Source organism: Macrobrachium rosenbergii, chromosome 4 (genome assembly GCF_040412425.1).
Source record: "Macrobrachium rosenbergii isolate ZJJX-2024 chromosome 4, ASM4041242v1, whole genome shotgun sequence".
NCBI lineage: Eukaryota > Metazoa > Arthropoda > Malacostraca > Decapoda > Palaemonidae > Macrobrachium > Macrobrachium rosenbergii.
In genome coordinates, this window is record NC_089744.1 from 1327319 (window position 1) to 1345312 (window position 17994).

Below are 17994 nucleotides of genomic sequence, written 5' to 3' on the forward strand. Positions count from 1 at the left end.
AGATAAAACCATAATGATGCACATCAAGAAGGTCTTGTAGACAAAGTCCTAAAGATGTTGATAACATACCAGTCATCCCCAAGGGGATGAACTTGATACAGAATTTGTCCAAAATTATGAAACGCTGAAAAGTTAGAAAGGATGTGAAGGGCAATTGAAAAGAGTGGAAGGGGTTTTTGTGGGAGTAAAAACTTTTCCCCAATAGTCTAGCATCAACAAAGAGGCATTTTGTCTTTCTAGGGTGTTATGATGATGATTCACCAGAACAAGGTGGAAAGTAAATAGTCAAAAGAGAAATTTCTCATCTCATATTCAGATTTCACTGTCTGAGGAAAGATGTAAGTAAATATTTGGTATAGTGAAGCTCACTTTATCAACCGTGCAGAAAATAAAGGGCTAATTAAAAAAAAACTTGAGAAAAGTGTATCTGTGAACATTTGAGATAGAATGAAATGTAGGTCAAGTCAGGTCAAATAGTCCAGAATGAGGTGCTTGGCTGTGGTTTTATTCAATTGGTTTTTTTTATCAGTTTCCATATACATGTATTAATCTGGATCTAGTTGCTTACTTCCCAGAAGCTGACTTAAGTGCTAAACTAAATGCAATATACAAGTATTTTATCCTTACAGGTAACTGTCTTAGACCCCAATGCCAAGTCCTATGTAATATCACATTTGAAGGCTAACGTATCATATAATTTCAAGATGCAAAGTTTCAACCTTGCAGGAGTTTCAGAATTTTCAGCAATACACAAAAAGAATGTAGCAGGTTAGTAAAACTATATGATGTGCCAATGTATGTCTTTTTTTTTTTTTTTTTACTCGTTATTCATGTATTGATTATGAGTCACAGAGAATGTAAAAATACTGAAATGTTTGTTTTGAAAGAGTTTTGTTAACAAAACAAAATCATGGGATCTTTAAAATTTTTGTTTTTTTTTTTTTTCTTATTTTTTAGTGTATCAGCAGTTAAATGATTCACATCTTATTTTACATTAAAAATGTTTATTGAGTAAAAAAGTTAAAATTCATTTTATCTACAAAATTAAATTTTAGCATTTACCATTTTGAATCCGTTTTGATCCTTTTATGCTGTAAATTAGCCTAATTAAATTCAATAGCTTACGGTTGTGTAATGTCCTTTTTTCTTCTTACCATTTAGGTTATACTCCAACAACTACTCCTCCACCAGTAGCACTTGGTGAAGAAAGGTCCATTAAGAAGAATGACAGCTCTGTGTTGTTTTCCAATCTCATTTTATACGTTATCTTGGGGGCTGTAATTGGTCTTCTATTACTAATTGTGATTGTATCCTCAACAATTTATGCCTGTAAAAACAGACATGTTCAAGGTATGAATTTTAATATTACAGTTAGTAACATATCAGTGGAAGTGTTAAATCTCAATTTGCTCATATTGTGAGCTCAGTTAAGCATGCAGTGATGGCATCATGTCTTCCTGTCCTGTTGAGAGAGTATATGTTATAATGGAATATTTTTTACCTGAATGAATGCACAAATATAAACAAAGGAATTATTCCAGAAGAGTAGGTAAAATATATCATAGTTATATGATTTTGACCTACATGTGCACACACAATAGTTAACCTTTACTTCGTGGGTCTGTTAATGGTTGATAATAAACCAATCTTATTTGATTGTTTTTGATTAAGGGAGAATATCTTTGTTTTGATTAAGGAAGAATATCATTTAATTGGTTGCACGTAAGCAAGAATTACCAGAAAAAGTTACAGCACATACAGTAATTCTGGCTCATAAAAACAAAAGTTACAGGCTTGCAAGAGTATGCTTAAACATCATCCATACAAACAAGCTGTCAAGTACACCATAATATAGCTTAAAACAGTATTGGAAGCTCTCATGTGTTGTCATCCTCTACATGAATATTTCCACAGTAGACATCTTTCTCAAGATAGTTTGTCCATTTCCAGAGCATCACCATCCTTTTTCCAGTGAGATATCTCAGTGTTTCACTACTTCTACCAGAAGTTTTTTATTTTCTTTGCTGCTGGCTGTTGAACAGTCTTCCTGGCCACATTTGGTCTTGCACCTCAATTTTTCTTGTCTGTGCTGTACTGTATTTGTCTACAAATTTGTTTATTTGTTACCTAGTACTTTCATCTCCATTTTAGGTACAGTACTGTCTTTCCCTTACCTTTGCCTTTGTGTTTTGTCTAGAATGCATGAACATCCTAAATATCTACAGAAGCTTGCATGGCCAGCTATTGTTCATTTAGGTTAATTTCATATAAATGTATCTGTATTGTAAATACAGTAGCAGAAAATTACATTGAGGTGACAATTGTTTACTTTAGATACAATTTTTGAAACATGGATGCATTTGCACTGAGAGTCATGGCAAATTTTCATTGTCTTTGGTTGTCAGACCCTTTAGATACTGTAAGATGCAAGACAAGTATTTACTAGAGTGGCATAACAACCTGGAAAATATTTCTCATTATACAATATGGCATAAAAACCTGCATATATTTCTCATTATACAGTAAAGTTGTCAGCATTTCTAAAGATGGGGATGTACAGTAGATCTTATACCTTAATCATTTCCAGCAACTAAATGATTATATGAATATACAGAGTTGCATAACCCTTGAATGTTCATGGGGCTAAAGTTTTAGGCTGAAACTAATTTTCAAATAGGATCAGTATTAATATAATTTTTCCCAGTTTTTAGTAATCATCATAATTTTGTCACATCAGTTATGGTTTACAATAGTATTGTCAATAGGAAGTTTTATCATTGAGTGTGATCAAGCTGAAGTGCTGTTAGCAGTGGATCTTTAAGCTACCAGTTCATAATGACATAGGGCATGACATAAGCTACTTTGGAGGCTAAATTCCTTGCATACAACAGACCATGTCTCTGAGTATACAGTAATAATTGCATGGACCTCAGTGAAGGATATACATCTTTTATTGTTATTGTTATGGTTAATGGTGAAGCTGATTCTCTAAAAAGTTTTATATCAAAATTCCAAGTCTTATAAGTCATCTAACGAGTGGTAATTATAATAGGAAGCTTATAAAATTCAGTGGAAGAGTGCTTTTATTATTCTTCTCAGGTGTTTGACTATTAAACCCATTATCAAGCATTGTCTAAGTAAGGAATTTAAATATTATAAATTTACCTGTGTAATCTTTAAAAATATTAATCAGAGGTTTGTATTTAGAGATGGTTTTTTATGTCATTTTTTCCACGCTTACCTTGATAGAAAAAACCCAAGAATAAGGTAAGTGACAATTAAATAACTGTTATATTTGTAACTGCAACACTAGAACTTGACCATTATGCATTATTTTTTCATGTCATTATAGAAAACTATTCTTTTACTTTCAGATTTATCAAATAATATTGGCTTAATTTTCCACCTTATTAACTTGGATATCTTTTTGACATTTTTACCAACTTTTCATTGGTGAGGTGTAATGCCTTACATGTTTCTGCAGTACTGTACTACTGTACTACAGCTATATTATAAAGCATTGATACCTTCTGTATAGGACTTAGTACTTAAGGGTGTACATTGAAAACTGAATTTTGAAGACTACTATTTCTAATTCTGATTCACATTCACAGATGATATCCGAACAACAAAGTACGAAGACACCTCTCTCCACATACATAAAGAAGCTGCTGCATATACATTACCTCAGTGTCATCAGAATAATGGAAGGACTCAGAATGGCTATTTGTCTCATCAGGGGGTTGTGGTCACTCCAGTTGGGAGAGAAAAGGTATTTTTTTTTTTTTTGTAATATAGATATTTTATCTTTGGATTAAAAGCATTGGTGATTGGATTTTGCTAATCTACAAACAGGTTATTTACTCAGATGCAAATAAAATAATGTACTAAAAGGCAGACCTTCAACTAAAATAAATGACAGGTTAGAAGAATACACAATTTGAATACTGTATTCATGTTTTATTTTGAATAAGCATCAGTTTTATGCACCTCAGTTAGAAATAAAAAAATGCATAACATTTCTTTGTTCCTGTTATGATACAAACCATCGTCTTTAAAATGGATTACCTTTGATGTAAACTGGTCTGGTTATTGGAGCTCTAAGTAGCAAGGTCTTTAACAAGTGCCACATGAATGAGTGTGTAAGGGACACACCCACTAACTTAGTGTGCAGTACCTCACTTACTTCTGCTGCCTTGCTGTGCAGACATACTGACCATCTGTCATGGAAGAGAAGGCAAAGAGGTGCCATAGGCATCATCTGATCACACCTTGGGTATCACTGCTTCCTTGTCCTGGGCGTGCCTTGAATCAAGCCCTTCTGAGGAAGGCATAAACTGACCAGACAGTCACCGATTCACTCCTGTTTCTTTTCCTGCATCCCCAGCCTTGCTAGTACTCTTGAGGCTATCCCAGGAGACGAAGGAGCTGCTGAAGGCATTTAGCCATCTCTGGGCAGTCTGTTGATCCTTTCTGTTATGCTTTCCTGGATCATTTGTGTTCAACTAAAAGTTCCCTACTTAAATTTGTCTTCCCCTTCCGAGCCTAGTTGTCTCCATCTTTGGATTGACAGAAACATAGGAAGAAGGCTCAGAAGGAAGCCCTTCACAAGAAGGCCCAGAAGTCTTCTGACGGCTGTTTGCTCTTCTGTTAGAAGTGACTGATCCCAGCATCCATTTGTGGTAACAGGTGGTTGTGGTTATGTTGGTGCTTTGGTACATGAATCTACTTTTGACTGATCTCTGTTGGATGGGTTCACTCATCTTTGGCCCCCAGTGCAGGACCATGGTTGCTCCCAGTAACCTGCACATACTTTTTGGGAGTGGAAGAGCAATCTTGACTCTTCCCATGCTCATGTTTCTGCAGGAGCACATAGGGAGGAGCCTGCACCTTTGCGGACTACAGGCTTTTATAGCTACCCACAGCTGTCTTAGCACATCTTGGGGTGTGTTTGTAATCAGCCCATGATCATTGCAAGCAAGGCCAGACTCCTGTGAATGGCATTAAATCAGACTTTTCAGCTGTCAGAGTGTGTGCAGCCCAGGGTTACCTCAACCTTTGCACTACCTGGTTGATGGCAGTTCAACTGATTCAAAGTGCACTTGGTTCAGGATTGTTCTGGCCTGTGGACTACTCAGGACAGGTGGTGTGCTCTCCTGCTTGCATCAATAGGGCAGTGGTTCCAGCCGGGCTACTGTGCTCTCATTTTCAAGGCATATGGTGACTGTGTTTGATCACTTTTCATGCCTTAGGGCTGTGACTCACCTAAGTGTCTTGAACTCATTTGTAACACTTGTCACTACAGTAAACCCCCCCATATTCGCGGGGGATGCGTATTGCACCCCCCTGCAAATAGCTAAAATCCGTGAATACTTAAAACCCTCTAAAAACACTTTAAACTATCAAAATAGGCAGTTCTAACAAAAAAAAAAAACTCTAAAAATGCATATAACTGAGTATTTTAATAGTTTCATCATAAAAAGTGCATTTAGTCATGAAAATTATATGAAAATACAGTAGTGAGTGAATATTTCTCAGTGAAAAATACCGCGAATGGATGAATTTTCCGTGAATAATGGGTAGATACGCTCCACAGAGAAATCTGCGAATACACGAGTCCTCGGACAGTGAGACCGCCAATACAGGGAGTTTACTGTATCCCCTGAGCAGGAGGAAGTGTCTCCCTCTATTCTAGTAGGAAATACAACTCGAGCTGTCTTTGGCTGTGATAGTCCTTCGTACTTTTAACCCACTGAGTTGGAGAGGCATTGCCATGAAGTAATCTTATTTATAAACATACTGTCTCTGAGAACCAACTAGGGCTACTCCTTGGCATTGGTGCCCTGCATCACGTACACCTTTGGTTTCACCTTCGAGTCTGCATCATTCTTCCAGTGGCTATGGTTCCCACTTGACTGAGGCATCCTGGAGAAGGTAGATTTTCTGTTCTCTGGATTGGACTGTTTTCTTTCAACTAGTCACTATGCCAGGTTTCTTCCCATGCCTGTGATCCACCAGTAGAAATGCTATGTCTTAGTGGATGCCAAGACCTGCCCTCTTTATGGGAACCTGTCATAAACTGACAAATAGCGTCCAATAGGGAGGTTCTCTTTCTCCTCTTCTGAAACAGAAGACATGGAGTTTATTGTCATTACTGCATTCTAAACTTCTTTGGTAGATATTTCCTACAGGAAATTTGAAGTTATGCCCACCCTAGGGACTCAATTTTTCCAGAGGGGATGCAACTCATCCTGTTTTCTTGCCCAGGCACTATGCAAACCCCTGAGGGAGACTACAGGTGAAGTTACAATCAAGACTTTTCTTCTAACTTAGCATCAGCAAAGAGAGTAGGCAAATTTCATGGTCTCTACTACTTAATGCAGCACTTGGAGGTATATGGGTTATGCTTGTTCTTGTTCATACCCAAGTCTGTGTGAAACTCAGAACTCTTCAGTCCCTGACGAGGGAGGTGAGTCTTCTTCTCCAATCCTGTCCCTTTGAGGTTTTGTAGTCGAGACTCAAGACAGGATGCCGTTATCATCAGTTGTGATTTTTCAGTATACTGTACAATATTTTTCTCACTCAGTCCATACAAGGTCGAACAATTGTGGAGGACAGGTGAGCAGAGTGAATCTTCTCACCACAACTTCTCAGGGTTGTACACAAAGGGGTTCGCACGACTCACTTGAGGTAGGGTTCACTTGGTTTGTTCCGTAGTCGTGTACCCTGTCTACAGATTGGTTTTGTACTGGTGGAAGGGAGGGTTCTTCTTTGGGAGCTTTGTGAGGGTGAACTTTTATTATTTTTTTTGCTTGAGACATTAGCACTATCTAGAATGTGTGCTGTCCAAGCAATCCTTCTACAGAGTTTTCTTTAAACTCTTCCACCTCTTGTGGCCACAGCTACTGTGCAGTGAGGAGGGGAGTTGGAGGAATGGTGCCAGGTCTTCTTTCTGTCCTTCTTTCTCAGTTTTCACAATCTCAAAGCAAGAGGACAGTGGTGTTTAAGTCAGAATGGGGTTCTGACTGCGACTTGGCTGTACCTGTATGGTCTCTGATGAGAGATTTGTCTAGTTCAGTGTGCCCTTGGGAGGAGAGTTCTGGTGGTCTCCTGTGGCTGAGGGAGGAGCAGTGTGGGATGCCAAGGATAGGACTGCATGGTCCTGTTCTTTGCTTTTTCCTTGCATACCTCGATGGAGCATTAATTATCAGAGTTTATTTTGCTTGTAGTACGCACCCTTCAGGTATACTCCCGAGGTGCTTCCTGGGTGTGTTGCATAGTCACAGTTAGTATGTGGTGTCTGGTGAAGGTTAATGCCCTGATCTACGAGGTCAGGAAGTGCCTTTGTTTTCAGCAAATCTTCCATGTGTCTTCCCCACCACAAGAGGTGTTTGTACCGGAGGTGGCAGAGGCAGCTCCTTTGGAGGGAGGCGATTGGAGTTAAAAGGGCAGTGTTCTCCTCCCTGGCACTCTTAAGCACTGTTCTACTAGTTGAACTTTGTTCTCCGTAAGAGATATAGTTATTCTTTCTCTCTCTTTTTCTTGTAACGACAATCACTGGTGAGTCACCTCTTGCTTCGGAATTGTTCGGTGTTGGGCAGACGTACAGCCCATCCTTCTCCCTCAATTAAAAGTTCCTTTTTTCTACTGTCGCCCTCTGGCAGTGTCAGGTTTGAATTCGAAGATAATGGAGGGGTAGATGAGAGTGGCTATTCCCCTCCTCTAATGTGATGGTGGAAGGTAACCTCTTACCTGTAATGGTTGGTGCAGGGAGCAGAACAATTCTCGTAGTAGTTCTTCGGAATAGCTGGAGGCTTCTGCTTTAGGACTTGTTCTTCCATCCTTTATACACTGAGCAAATTGCACTTCTTTCTCCAGATTCATATGTGTCTTGGTCTTATCAACAGGGCCAAGAGCATTTTTGGAGAAAAGCAGCATTAGAAGCAGTAAAACACCAGTTCCCTGGTCTGATGATAGAGTCCCTGTTAGGGGAACACAACCCAGGATTAGAGACTGTTTGACCTCTTTCTCCCCTTTTGAGTTTGTGTTACAAACCAGTTTTTTACTAGTCTTTTTGATGGCCATGGCTCAAGTACTCACCATAGAGAAAGGACTTCGTACTTTTGTGAAAACCGAGGGTTGAGTACATGTACTTTCAAATAACTATTCTTCATAACTCATGGAAGTACATCAACTTTACCCGAGGCAGAATTGTCTACCAGTTCATGATGCTGTTTCAGACTGGTGATAGACATTTCTCAGGGGTATTACATACTTTCTGCCTCTAGTTCACCTTGGCCTTTTGTAAGTTATTTCTTAGTGAGGTACCCTAAATTTTCTCACATTTTTGTCACAGACAGATGTTTGTGATCAGTGAAGTCCAACCTTATCCCAAAGTAGCAGGTAAAGTACCTGAGCTTAATGAAATTCAGCAGCAGAGAGTACCTTTCACATGCCTATCATGTTAATGAGATTAGGGAGGTAATGGCACTGTTACTGTTCCAGCAGAAAGTGCTCGGTTTGCCTTGGCAAGGTCATCTTATTTCATCTGTTGTGATGAGGTATCTAATATCACTTGAATGATGAGCCTTTGCATTCATTTCTGATACAGCACAGAAGTACTGATTTAGGCTTCTGACTGCTTCACTTTCAAAAGCGAGTGTTAAGACGCTTTTGCTTTCTTTAGTAACTGTAACGTATGTAAGATTTTCCTTGCTCTCCACCTTCGGTATTACTTCGGTTTTTGAAACATCTGAAGGGGGAGAGTGCACACCTGGGATAAATTTCATCTCAGGTGTTCGCCTTTCTTGTTCACCTTGCCTGTAGTACTGCACTATTCACACAGGGTTTAAAGCATGGTTAACTTTGCAGGTTTTTAGAATGGTTGAAATTCTCTCAGTACTGCACTGTTCACACAGGGTTTAAAGCATGGTTAACTTTGCAGGTTTTTAGAATGGTTGAAATTCTCTCAGTGGTGGACAAGTGGGTACACCACTGTCAGGACTAAGTTTCAAATAAAAATAACCCATGTCTCATACTTTACTTCTTTTAGCGTTGCAGGTGCTTTAGTGGATGGATGGTTTGCTATCATTGGGTTGTCTGAATTATGCATTCCACACAGTAGATTGTCATTGCAGTTCAAATCAGCTGTGACTGTCTGGGTGCAGGGGTATTTTGGTCCATGCTTTCCTGAATATTGAAGAAATTTTGAATATTTGAGCCCCAGTACTTGATGAGTAGAGAGACTAGGACTACAGAGAACAGTGGTTTTTTGTTTACATATTTGGTTTTAGAGCAGTGATGGAATGAGTTCCATCTCTCGTAAAACAGTTCATTGTGTTTGTTGTTTTTTTTCCATAACTTCTTCAATGAGTGATAAACAAAGTTCATCCCTTCTTCTTTACTTGGCACTGTCTGTTCCTCATTTATCTGCGAATGAGGGGTTTCCCGATCTGCTGTTTCTCTGGTTGAGACCCCATGAGAGTGACCCAGTCATCTTTCCTTGTCAGCCCCGTGTTCACCTTTGCTGTTGAACGGTACAGTTTCTACAACTTACACTGGAATCTTCAGTGGCTCCTGAGAGAATGAGTTTTCTCGCAGGGTAGAACAGGAGTTAGCGTACCTATTAAGGTTCAGCGAACATGCATCAAGGGTAAAAGCATCTTCTATGCTTAACATCATAGGCAGAGGGATCTCTCTGCTTGGAATTCAGCAGATTGCAGACTTTTCCTTTTACCTTAGCCAAGTCAGTTCCCTTTCAGTATGTGACATAAAGGCTAGGGTTTCCTTGTACAGCCTTTGTCTGATTGGATTAGACTTCTCCTCTTTCAGGACTCTATACCTCTGTTTGACAGAGACTTTACACTAAACTGTTCTTTCCTGGCCTCAGTGTGTAACTGGTGAAGGCTCTTGGTTTGCTGTATAACATTCAGCTTTTGGTAGGGTGCAGATCACTCTCATTCCATTGTTCCTCAGTAGGAATGGTATCTCAAGTTTCATTCTCTTGGCAAGAGATTGAATTTCCTTAGTTCTTCCATCTGAATGTAAGGTGGAAATCCATTTGAGATCCTGCTTTGCATGCCTGTGCTTTTCAGAACTATTTGAAGTCATCCACTCCCAGCTTTGGAGTGTTCCTTTTTTTTATGAGTACCAGTCACACTAAACAAGAGTTGAATAGGCACACTTATTTTGGCTTCATATGGGGTCTTCAGACCATCATCTCCTCTGAGGTTGTTTACCTTCCCATGAGAGGGATCTCGAAGTCAAGGGCATTAGGCTGTCCCACTGTTCGGTTGAACTTATCAGGTTTCCAGGTAATGATGGTTGAGTCTGACATATTGGAATCCCTCTTCATTTTTCTCCCGGAAGTATGTTGCTCTTAGGTCCCAAACACTATTTCTTCATGACCTGTGATGGATGTCTGACAAGTTGTGTAGTCACCTGTGTTCCATTCTGGACAATGTACCTGAGCCTGATGAAAGTCTGGAGGTGAAAGTGGAATGACTGAATTCCATTTCCATCCCTACTCCCCCTTTCAAGAGCAGCATCTGGGCTGAAGTACACTCTGGAGTTGGGCAGGGTACAGGTGACTGCACTTGGGCATCCTCTGCCTGTTAATAACTTGGAGGAATCTCCGTTGTCCTCTCTTATACCAAGGGGAAGAGGGGACTTGGTGGAGTTAGTTCAGCACCCAATTTTGGGTTTTATCAGGACCAAACTCCCTCCTGACATATATTCCCCCACAGGAGACTTCATGTTGGAAAGCAGTTTGGTCATGGTTCTCCAAATGGTCCCTTAGTTGAGTAACCTCTTCCCACCTTAGAAAGGGCCCTGCTACTCTGGCCAACTACTCCTCCTGACCAGTAAGGATTCAGGAGTCATGACCTGCCTTGCTTGCAAGGCAACTGGTATCTTGGCAGTTGTGTTGTGGTTCTCAGCTCTAGTCAGTTGAAGCAGAATGACCTCCCACCTAAGAAGTAAGTCCTATACAAAGGGTGAGGGTTTGTATTCCTGTTGGAACAAATAAAAAATTTTGAATAACAAATTGTATTTTTCCAAAACATACAAAATAAAGCCTTTTATGTTTAGTCCCACCTAAACTGGCCCCCCCCTCAGTCCCTTGTTATCCTTGTTACCAGGTTTTGACTGGTTTCCAGCTCATGCTGAAAGATACTCCTATATCAAAGGCTCTGGTTTTGTTTACCTAGGAAGAAATTTGTAATTTATTGAAATTTGACATTTTTCCTAGCTTTACAAACCTAAAGTCCCATCTCTAACCAACCCTGCTTTCGTCCCTGATGACAAAGGAAAAAGTGGTGCTGCGTACCAAGTAAGTGGGTCACCTAACATCGCACTTGTCTGTCACTAGTTAACTACCTTGTGACAAAGCTTCAGTGACCAGACCAGTTTTTGCCAAGGGTAATCCATATACAATAACTGTAAAGGTTCGTACCCTATCTTAAAAAGTTGTGATACATCTAGAATTTTGGAATCTATAAAAACTGTGGCCCTGTGAATTAGAGAGCTCTTGTTTTTTTTTTTTTTTAAGAATGGTCCAAGCGACTAGCAACAGAAATGAGCACCTCTGGAAAATAAATAAGTAATAAATATGTGATGGCTGGACCATTCCCTGCTTGTGAGAGTGCTCCAGCTAATTTGCGAAGTGGTCTCACTCTTGAACACTGTTCCAGTCTCAGAGATGGAAATCATATGATGTTATGCAAATCCATTCCTCAAGATTCTGATGTCTTCATCTGTCTGAAATGAAAAATATTAACCATAAATTTTTTGATGTTGCATAGCTCTGCAAGTGTTATTCAGTGAGAATTATCATCAAACAGTCAAAATTGAAAATAAGACAAATTTTTACATAATTATCTTTGAGTTACTATTTGAATTTAATAACTGACATAAATAAAATTAACATATTAATATCGTTAGAAATGAAATATGCAGTACTTTATTTGGTGCAAAATAATTTGTTCGTGTTTTTAAAAAATATTTACAAAAGTAATTTTTGTTCCTGGTTAACTTCAGTGCATCATTCTGCTAACAACATAATTTTGTTGTTTTAAATTTTCAAAGATTATTGATGAAGTAAAATTAGTTAAGAGTAACACCAAAACCAGTATTTCATAATTTTTAACATACAGCAAGTCATACAAGAAAATTGTCCCTAAGCACATATTTTTTTCACCACGACAAGTTTTGTGACCAAGCCAAGTTTATTTGTTGTTACATGACAATTTACTTAGCAATATTTAAATGTAATGTATAAACATTTAGCTGCTCTCTGTTTCTGAAGTGTATGTAAACACTGGTATATATTTTTATGATTATCTCTTCTGTGTAACTTAATTTTTAAACACATATTTTGCTGTGAGTACTTATCTGTTTATGTGCATTACGGGGTTTGGTCTCTTTCTAGTGATGAATTGAACTATGGTTCTACATTTAATAAGATATATAACCTAACCAGTTTAATCTTGGGGCAAATTTTCTAATCCAGTGTTATACCTCAATGCCTGGACTTTCAGTGTATACTGTACATAAAAGAGACTTCTCTGGAAAAGCCTTATTACAGGACTTGACAAGCCTTTCTATACAGTATTTACTACCCCAGCACAGTATGTGCTCAGTATATAGCTGTTACTTTACAGTATGGCTTCCCACATCTTACCAGAGGCATTGTGACTATAATGCTATGAAATGCTGTAAATTTTTGGTAATATTATAATGACCTGTGATTACTGCAACAGTGATCCTGACTACAAAGAATAATAGCTAAAGGGAACCTTTTGTTTCTCTGGAAACTGACAGGATAGGAAGTTACTGTACTCAGAAACTTTGGAGCTTCATTTTGCAAGGCATTACACAGAAACTTTGGAGCATCATTTTGCAAGGCATAAGTACAAATGATTCAAATTATTTTGATTTGAAAGATATGGACTGGTGTTTGAGAAACTCAGGCAAGGACATATATAGGTCAGTCAATCCTGACCTAAAGGAAAATCTGGTAAATGGATTTCTTTCTTAGGACAGTTACCAATCACTTCTAAACTGGAGAAATTGAACATTGTCAAGCACTGAAATTATAAATGAGAAGCAAGCTTTACTTTTAGTGGCCATGATGAGGATCGCTGGTGCATTAGGACCCAAAAGTTCTTGTGAAGTGTGAGAAGGTTATGCAAATTTTACAGTTGTTTACCTGAGAATAGAAATCTTTCTCTTTTATATGGAACACCTTCTGGAATAGCTAGTTGAAGGTACATGCAGACTAGGTGATAATCAACAGGCTTTTTGTGTGTGCTACTGCTGTTGCTAGTGCACCTGCCATCCCCGTTGCCCCCACCTCAGCCCCTTTCTCACTGGCTTATGCTAGTATTACTCTGAGACATTCCCAGAAGATGGAGCTGCTAAAAGTTTCATGGTCTTCTGGCATTCCAGGACAGCCTTCCTTCTATGCCTTTCTGGAACATTAGGCTTTGGCCAAACGTTTCCCCACACTGAGCTGTCTTGACAGATCTTGTTCTGGCTTCTGGAAATCTTCAAGAAGGCATATGAGTAACCTGGCAAGGGAACCAACTGAGTTAGGATTCACAGAGACAGGGATATTGCTTTGTCCCTAGTTGAGAAATGCTTTTCGGTATCAAGGCACTCAGGGCAGGTTTTTGGCATGACTGAACCACCTCTACTTCTTTTCTGCCAGAGAAACATTGCCCACAACTCAACACATTGTATCGCTACACTTTAGACAGATTAGCATCTCAACTAAGGTTTATGGTGGTGAAAGTTTAGGTGAAAGAAAGATGACTGGCATTTTCTCTCTTATTATCCTCTGCATCCAGCAGTCAAAAACTGGATTCTCACATGTTGGGCCAGATGCAAGTTAGCTACATAACAGAACTTCCAGTCTCTGGCTTTTGTCAGCAGATGGAGTTGATTCCCTCTTGGGAGAGGGGATGCAGAGCATATTTATCTAAGATTTTCTGATTGGGTAAGTTTTCCTAGAGCAAGATTATATGCAAGCCATATTCTACCACAGGGCCCTGTCATTCTCAGCATTATATTTGCCCAGATTTACAAGTGGATGTCACCCTTCCCTGCATGCATAGGGAAGCTAATAGAGGCAGTCCCCAGTTATCGGCGGGGTTCTGTTTCCGAGGGTGTGATGATAACCGAAAATCGCCGCTAACCGAAAATCGGGGTTATCGGTGCCAAAAAGCGCCGATTTTCGGTTATCGGCGCCTCTGGTAGGTATGTATTGGCGCCAATATCCAATTATCGGTGCCGATAAGCGGAAATCGGCAATTTTTGGCACCGAAAATTGCCAATTTTCGTCACTAGACAAGCCCCATAAAACCGGATCGCTGTTAACCGAGCCCGCCGTTAACCGTGGACTGCCTGTACTGCATTTCCTGCCTAAGTTATGAGTCTCCACATAAAAGACAAAGGTTTGTATTTTATAAGAATAAAATGACAAATTTTTTAATCAATTTGTATTTTTCATAGCTAACAAACCTGCGGTCTTAACTTATGGATAATTCTTCTAGTGCCAGCTGGAAACCAGTAAAAATAACAAACAAGGAATTGGTGGCAACTAGGTAGGCCAATAGGCCAAGGTGGCAACTGTCAACTTCCTTCATGTATTTATCGAAAGAAATGACGCCTCAGTTTCTTCCATCCCAGGAAACTTGATTGAGGGGTGGACCTTATAAGTTAAGACCGCAGGTTTGTTGCCTATGAAAAATACAAATTGATTGAATAAATTCGTCATTTGTTCATATGCGGAACAAATCTGGGTCTTAACTTACGGATAGACTCACTTTTGGAGGGAGAAAAGAAGTCTCGAACTGACTGGAGGTTCAGCACACCTGGTAACTCTTCCTGGCTTACAGAAGTCTGTGGAAGGGAACCAAAGCCTCTGACATTAAGTGATTATTTATCAGTGAGACTTCTGGGAATCCGTACGTGATGAGACAATGTAGGAGAAGGTAAAGAACTATATGTGCAGATAACAAACCTTCGTGGCCACCAATAGTTTGCTATCAATCCTCTGTCCCCTTGCCAAAGTTTTATATTCGTGTAAGAATAAGCAAAACTTTTAAAAAAAAAAAGGCCGCAGTCTCACCTGCATCAGACCAGATCCAGCACGTGATGGAATGATTGCTTCGCCCACCGAGTAAATAAGAAAAGAAAGGAAATAGAAAGAGATCAGCCATCCCATTCATTCTCACTTTCATACCATCGTCTTAGGAAAGTTGCACTGTCCTGCTAGGGGCACTGGGTGAGTTAAACAACCTGTTGAACAGCCATCACTGGCCCCCAGGGAAAAAGTGTCCAAGGACCTGTGGGCAACATCCTGCAGATAGAAGGAAGCAAAGGTGGTCTGACGAAGCCATATGCCAGCCTTCAAAATCCTTTGAACAGACTAGTTCTTTTTAAATGCCAAAGAAGGGCCTAGCCCCCTAACATCATGAGTTCTTGCCTGTACTGTGTTAGGACTGGAGCATGAAGTCGAACCATAGGCTTGTCTGATAGTCTCACAAAGCCAAAAGGAGATCGTATTCTTGGACACTTCTTTCTTATTCCTGCCAGTGCTAAGGAAAAGTTTTGAGCACTGGTTAGAGATGGCGAGTCCTTTTCAGGTAGCAGAATAGTGCTCAGACAGCGCAAAGGAGCAATTCGTCTGTATTGTTATCAGCAACATCATTAAGAGACGGAATTGAGAAGGAATCAAATATGTCATCATGACGAGGGGTTTTGGGTCTTAGCCACGAATTCAGGGACAAATTCGAAGGCTATGGACGTCCAACCCCTCATATGTTCAACATCATAGGATAGGCCATGGAGTTCACAAATTTGCTTCAGGGAGGCCAGAGCCAGCAGGAAAACCATCTTAAGAGTCATAGTATTATTTGACGCACGATCCAAAGTCACGTCCCAACTGGGTGGTTTAACCTCTTTTGGAGGACAAGACTGCTCAAAGCTCTTGAGAAGCATTGAGATCTCCCATGAAGAAGAAAGATCAACATCCTTCATTCGTAAACCTGCACTCAAGGCAGCTCAGTAGCCCTTGATGGAAGTCACGGAAAGTTGTTTCTCTCTGCGGAGAAAAATGAGGAAATCTGCTACTTGCTGAACAGAAGCTCCGATTGGAGAGAGACCCCATTGAGGACACCAACCACAGTAAACGGCCCACTTGCCTTGGTAAATGGCTGAGGCTCCAATGCTGCTCTGCGAGAAAAGCATCTCTCTGAGGAGACACTGGATAGTCTCCAGCCATGAAGAGATAGGGACTCTACTGAGTGGTGGAATCTCTTGAAGTAGGGTTTACACAAGGTTGTGCCAGGGAGGAATCTCTCTCAGAGCTTCTGCCAGCAGGGTTAGGAGATCAGGGAACCATTCGACATAGGCGCAACTAGGGTCATTCTCTGAAAGGCCATTACCCTGCCCAAAACTTGACAGATTAGGTAAAATGGAGGGAAGGCATAACCTCCAGATTGTCCCAGGGGTGTTGCAGAGCATCCTCCGCCACTGCAAATGGATCTGGAGCCACGGAACAGAAGACCTCTAGTTTTCTGTTGAACCTCATTGCGAACAGGTCTATTGAGGGTCTTCCCCACAGTTCCTCCTGCCCAGGATATACCTGGCAGAGAGATCCACTGAACAATCCATTGCCCACTGATGAAGGAGCACTGTCAGGGAGTGTAGTTGGCATGACGCCAGCCCCCCTGCATGTTTACATAGGCCACCAATGTGGTGTTGTTTGACATAAGTACCACGGAGTGCCCCATCACCCTCTCCTTAAACTGCTGAAGAGCTAGGAAGGCAGCTTTGAGCTCTAGAACATTGATGTGAAGCTGCTGCCTCTCTTGTGGAGTCCACACTCTGGATGTTACAAGACCTTCCAAATGAGCTCCTCAACCCTCGCACGAGGCGTCTAAGAAGAGGAGGATCTCTAGAGGAAGAGGAGAATGAACAGGAACCCCTACAGCCAAGTTCCTGTTGTCCAACCACCACGACAGGTCCTCTCTTACTTCCTGCGACAGCAAAACTAAAAAATGAGGAGGATTCCTTGCAGGGGACCAAAACTCTTTCAGCCTCCACTGCAGAGACCGAAGATGTAGACGACTGTGAGGGAACAACTTCCCTAGGGAGGTTAACAGACCCAGCATCACTTGCCAATGACGAGCTGGCTGGGACTGCTGGAAGAGGAAGGACTGAGCTACAGCCTTGAACTTTTCCATTCTCTGCTCTGATGGGAAAACCCTCAATGAGACTGTGTCTGTGACCATGCCCAGGTAAAGAATCTTCTGACTGGGGACAAGATGCGACTTCTCCAAATTGACCACGATGCCCAAGTTGCGAAAAAACTGAAGATGACGGTCCCTGTCTTGAATGAACTTTTCCCGAGACTCCGTCAAGACCAGCCAGTCGTTGAGGTATCTGAGAAGGCAAATCCCCTGGGAGTGGGCCCACAATGAAACCAGGGCAAATACTCTCGTGAAAACTTGAGGGGCTGTTGAGAGGCCGAAGCACAAGACTTTGAACTGGAAAACTGACCCCCCCCCCCAAGGCTGAAGTGGAGAAACTCCCTGGAGGAAGGATGAACCAGAATCTGGAAGTACGCATCCTTCAGGTCTATTGAAAGCAGAAAGTCGTTCTCCCTGATGGCTGCTAACACTGTTCGAGGAGTCTCCATTCTGAGTCGGGTCTTCTTGGTGTAGAGGTTCAGGGTTGACAGGTCTATCACTGGCCGCCAGTTGCCTGTTGCCTTGGGAATGAGAAAGATCCGACTGTAATAACCTGGAGAAGAATACTCTATAATTTCCACTGCTCCTTCTTCCATCATCTTTGCCTTGGAGAGCTTGATGTTTCAACGAGCCAAGAGCATACGTCAAGTGAAGAGGCCGAACAGAAAGAGGAGGAGAAAAGTTGAAGGGTAGTAGGTATCCTACCCGAAGGACATATATTACCCATTCTTCCGCCCCA

At 40.8% G+C, this 17994-nt stretch overlaps 1 protein-coding gene and 1 long non-coding RNA gene across 6 annotated transcripts in view; one reads left to right on the forward strand and one right to left on the reverse strand.

Annotated features, from left to right (window-relative positions):
• Positions 1–17994, forward strand: part of LOC136829404 (interference hedgehog-like) — a 291106-nt gene that overhangs the window by 260576 nt on the left and 12536 nt on the right. For 3 of the 5 annotated variants that reach the window (XM_067087926.1, XM_067087944.1, XM_067087934.1), the window contains 3 exons: positions 630–768; positions 1162–1350; positions 3615–3772. In XM_067087926.1, the coding sequence (XP_066944027.1) occupies positions 630–768; positions 1162–1350; positions 3615–3772 (486 nt within the window). Of the gene's footprint in view, positions 1–629; positions 769–1161; positions 1351–3249; positions 3268–3614; positions 3773–17994 lie in introns of those variants that run through there. The other 2 variants (XR_010850374.1, XM_067087955.1) reach the window with 2 other exon arrangements.
• LOC136829416 (uncharacterized) overlaps positions 11528–17994 on the reverse strand; it is a 69296-nt gene continuing 62829 nt past the window's right edge. The window contains exon 3 of the long non-coding RNA XR_010850375.1: positions 11528–11757. This is a non-coding gene — a long non-coding RNA (uncharacterized lncRNA). The remainder of the gene's footprint in view (positions 11758–17994) is intronic.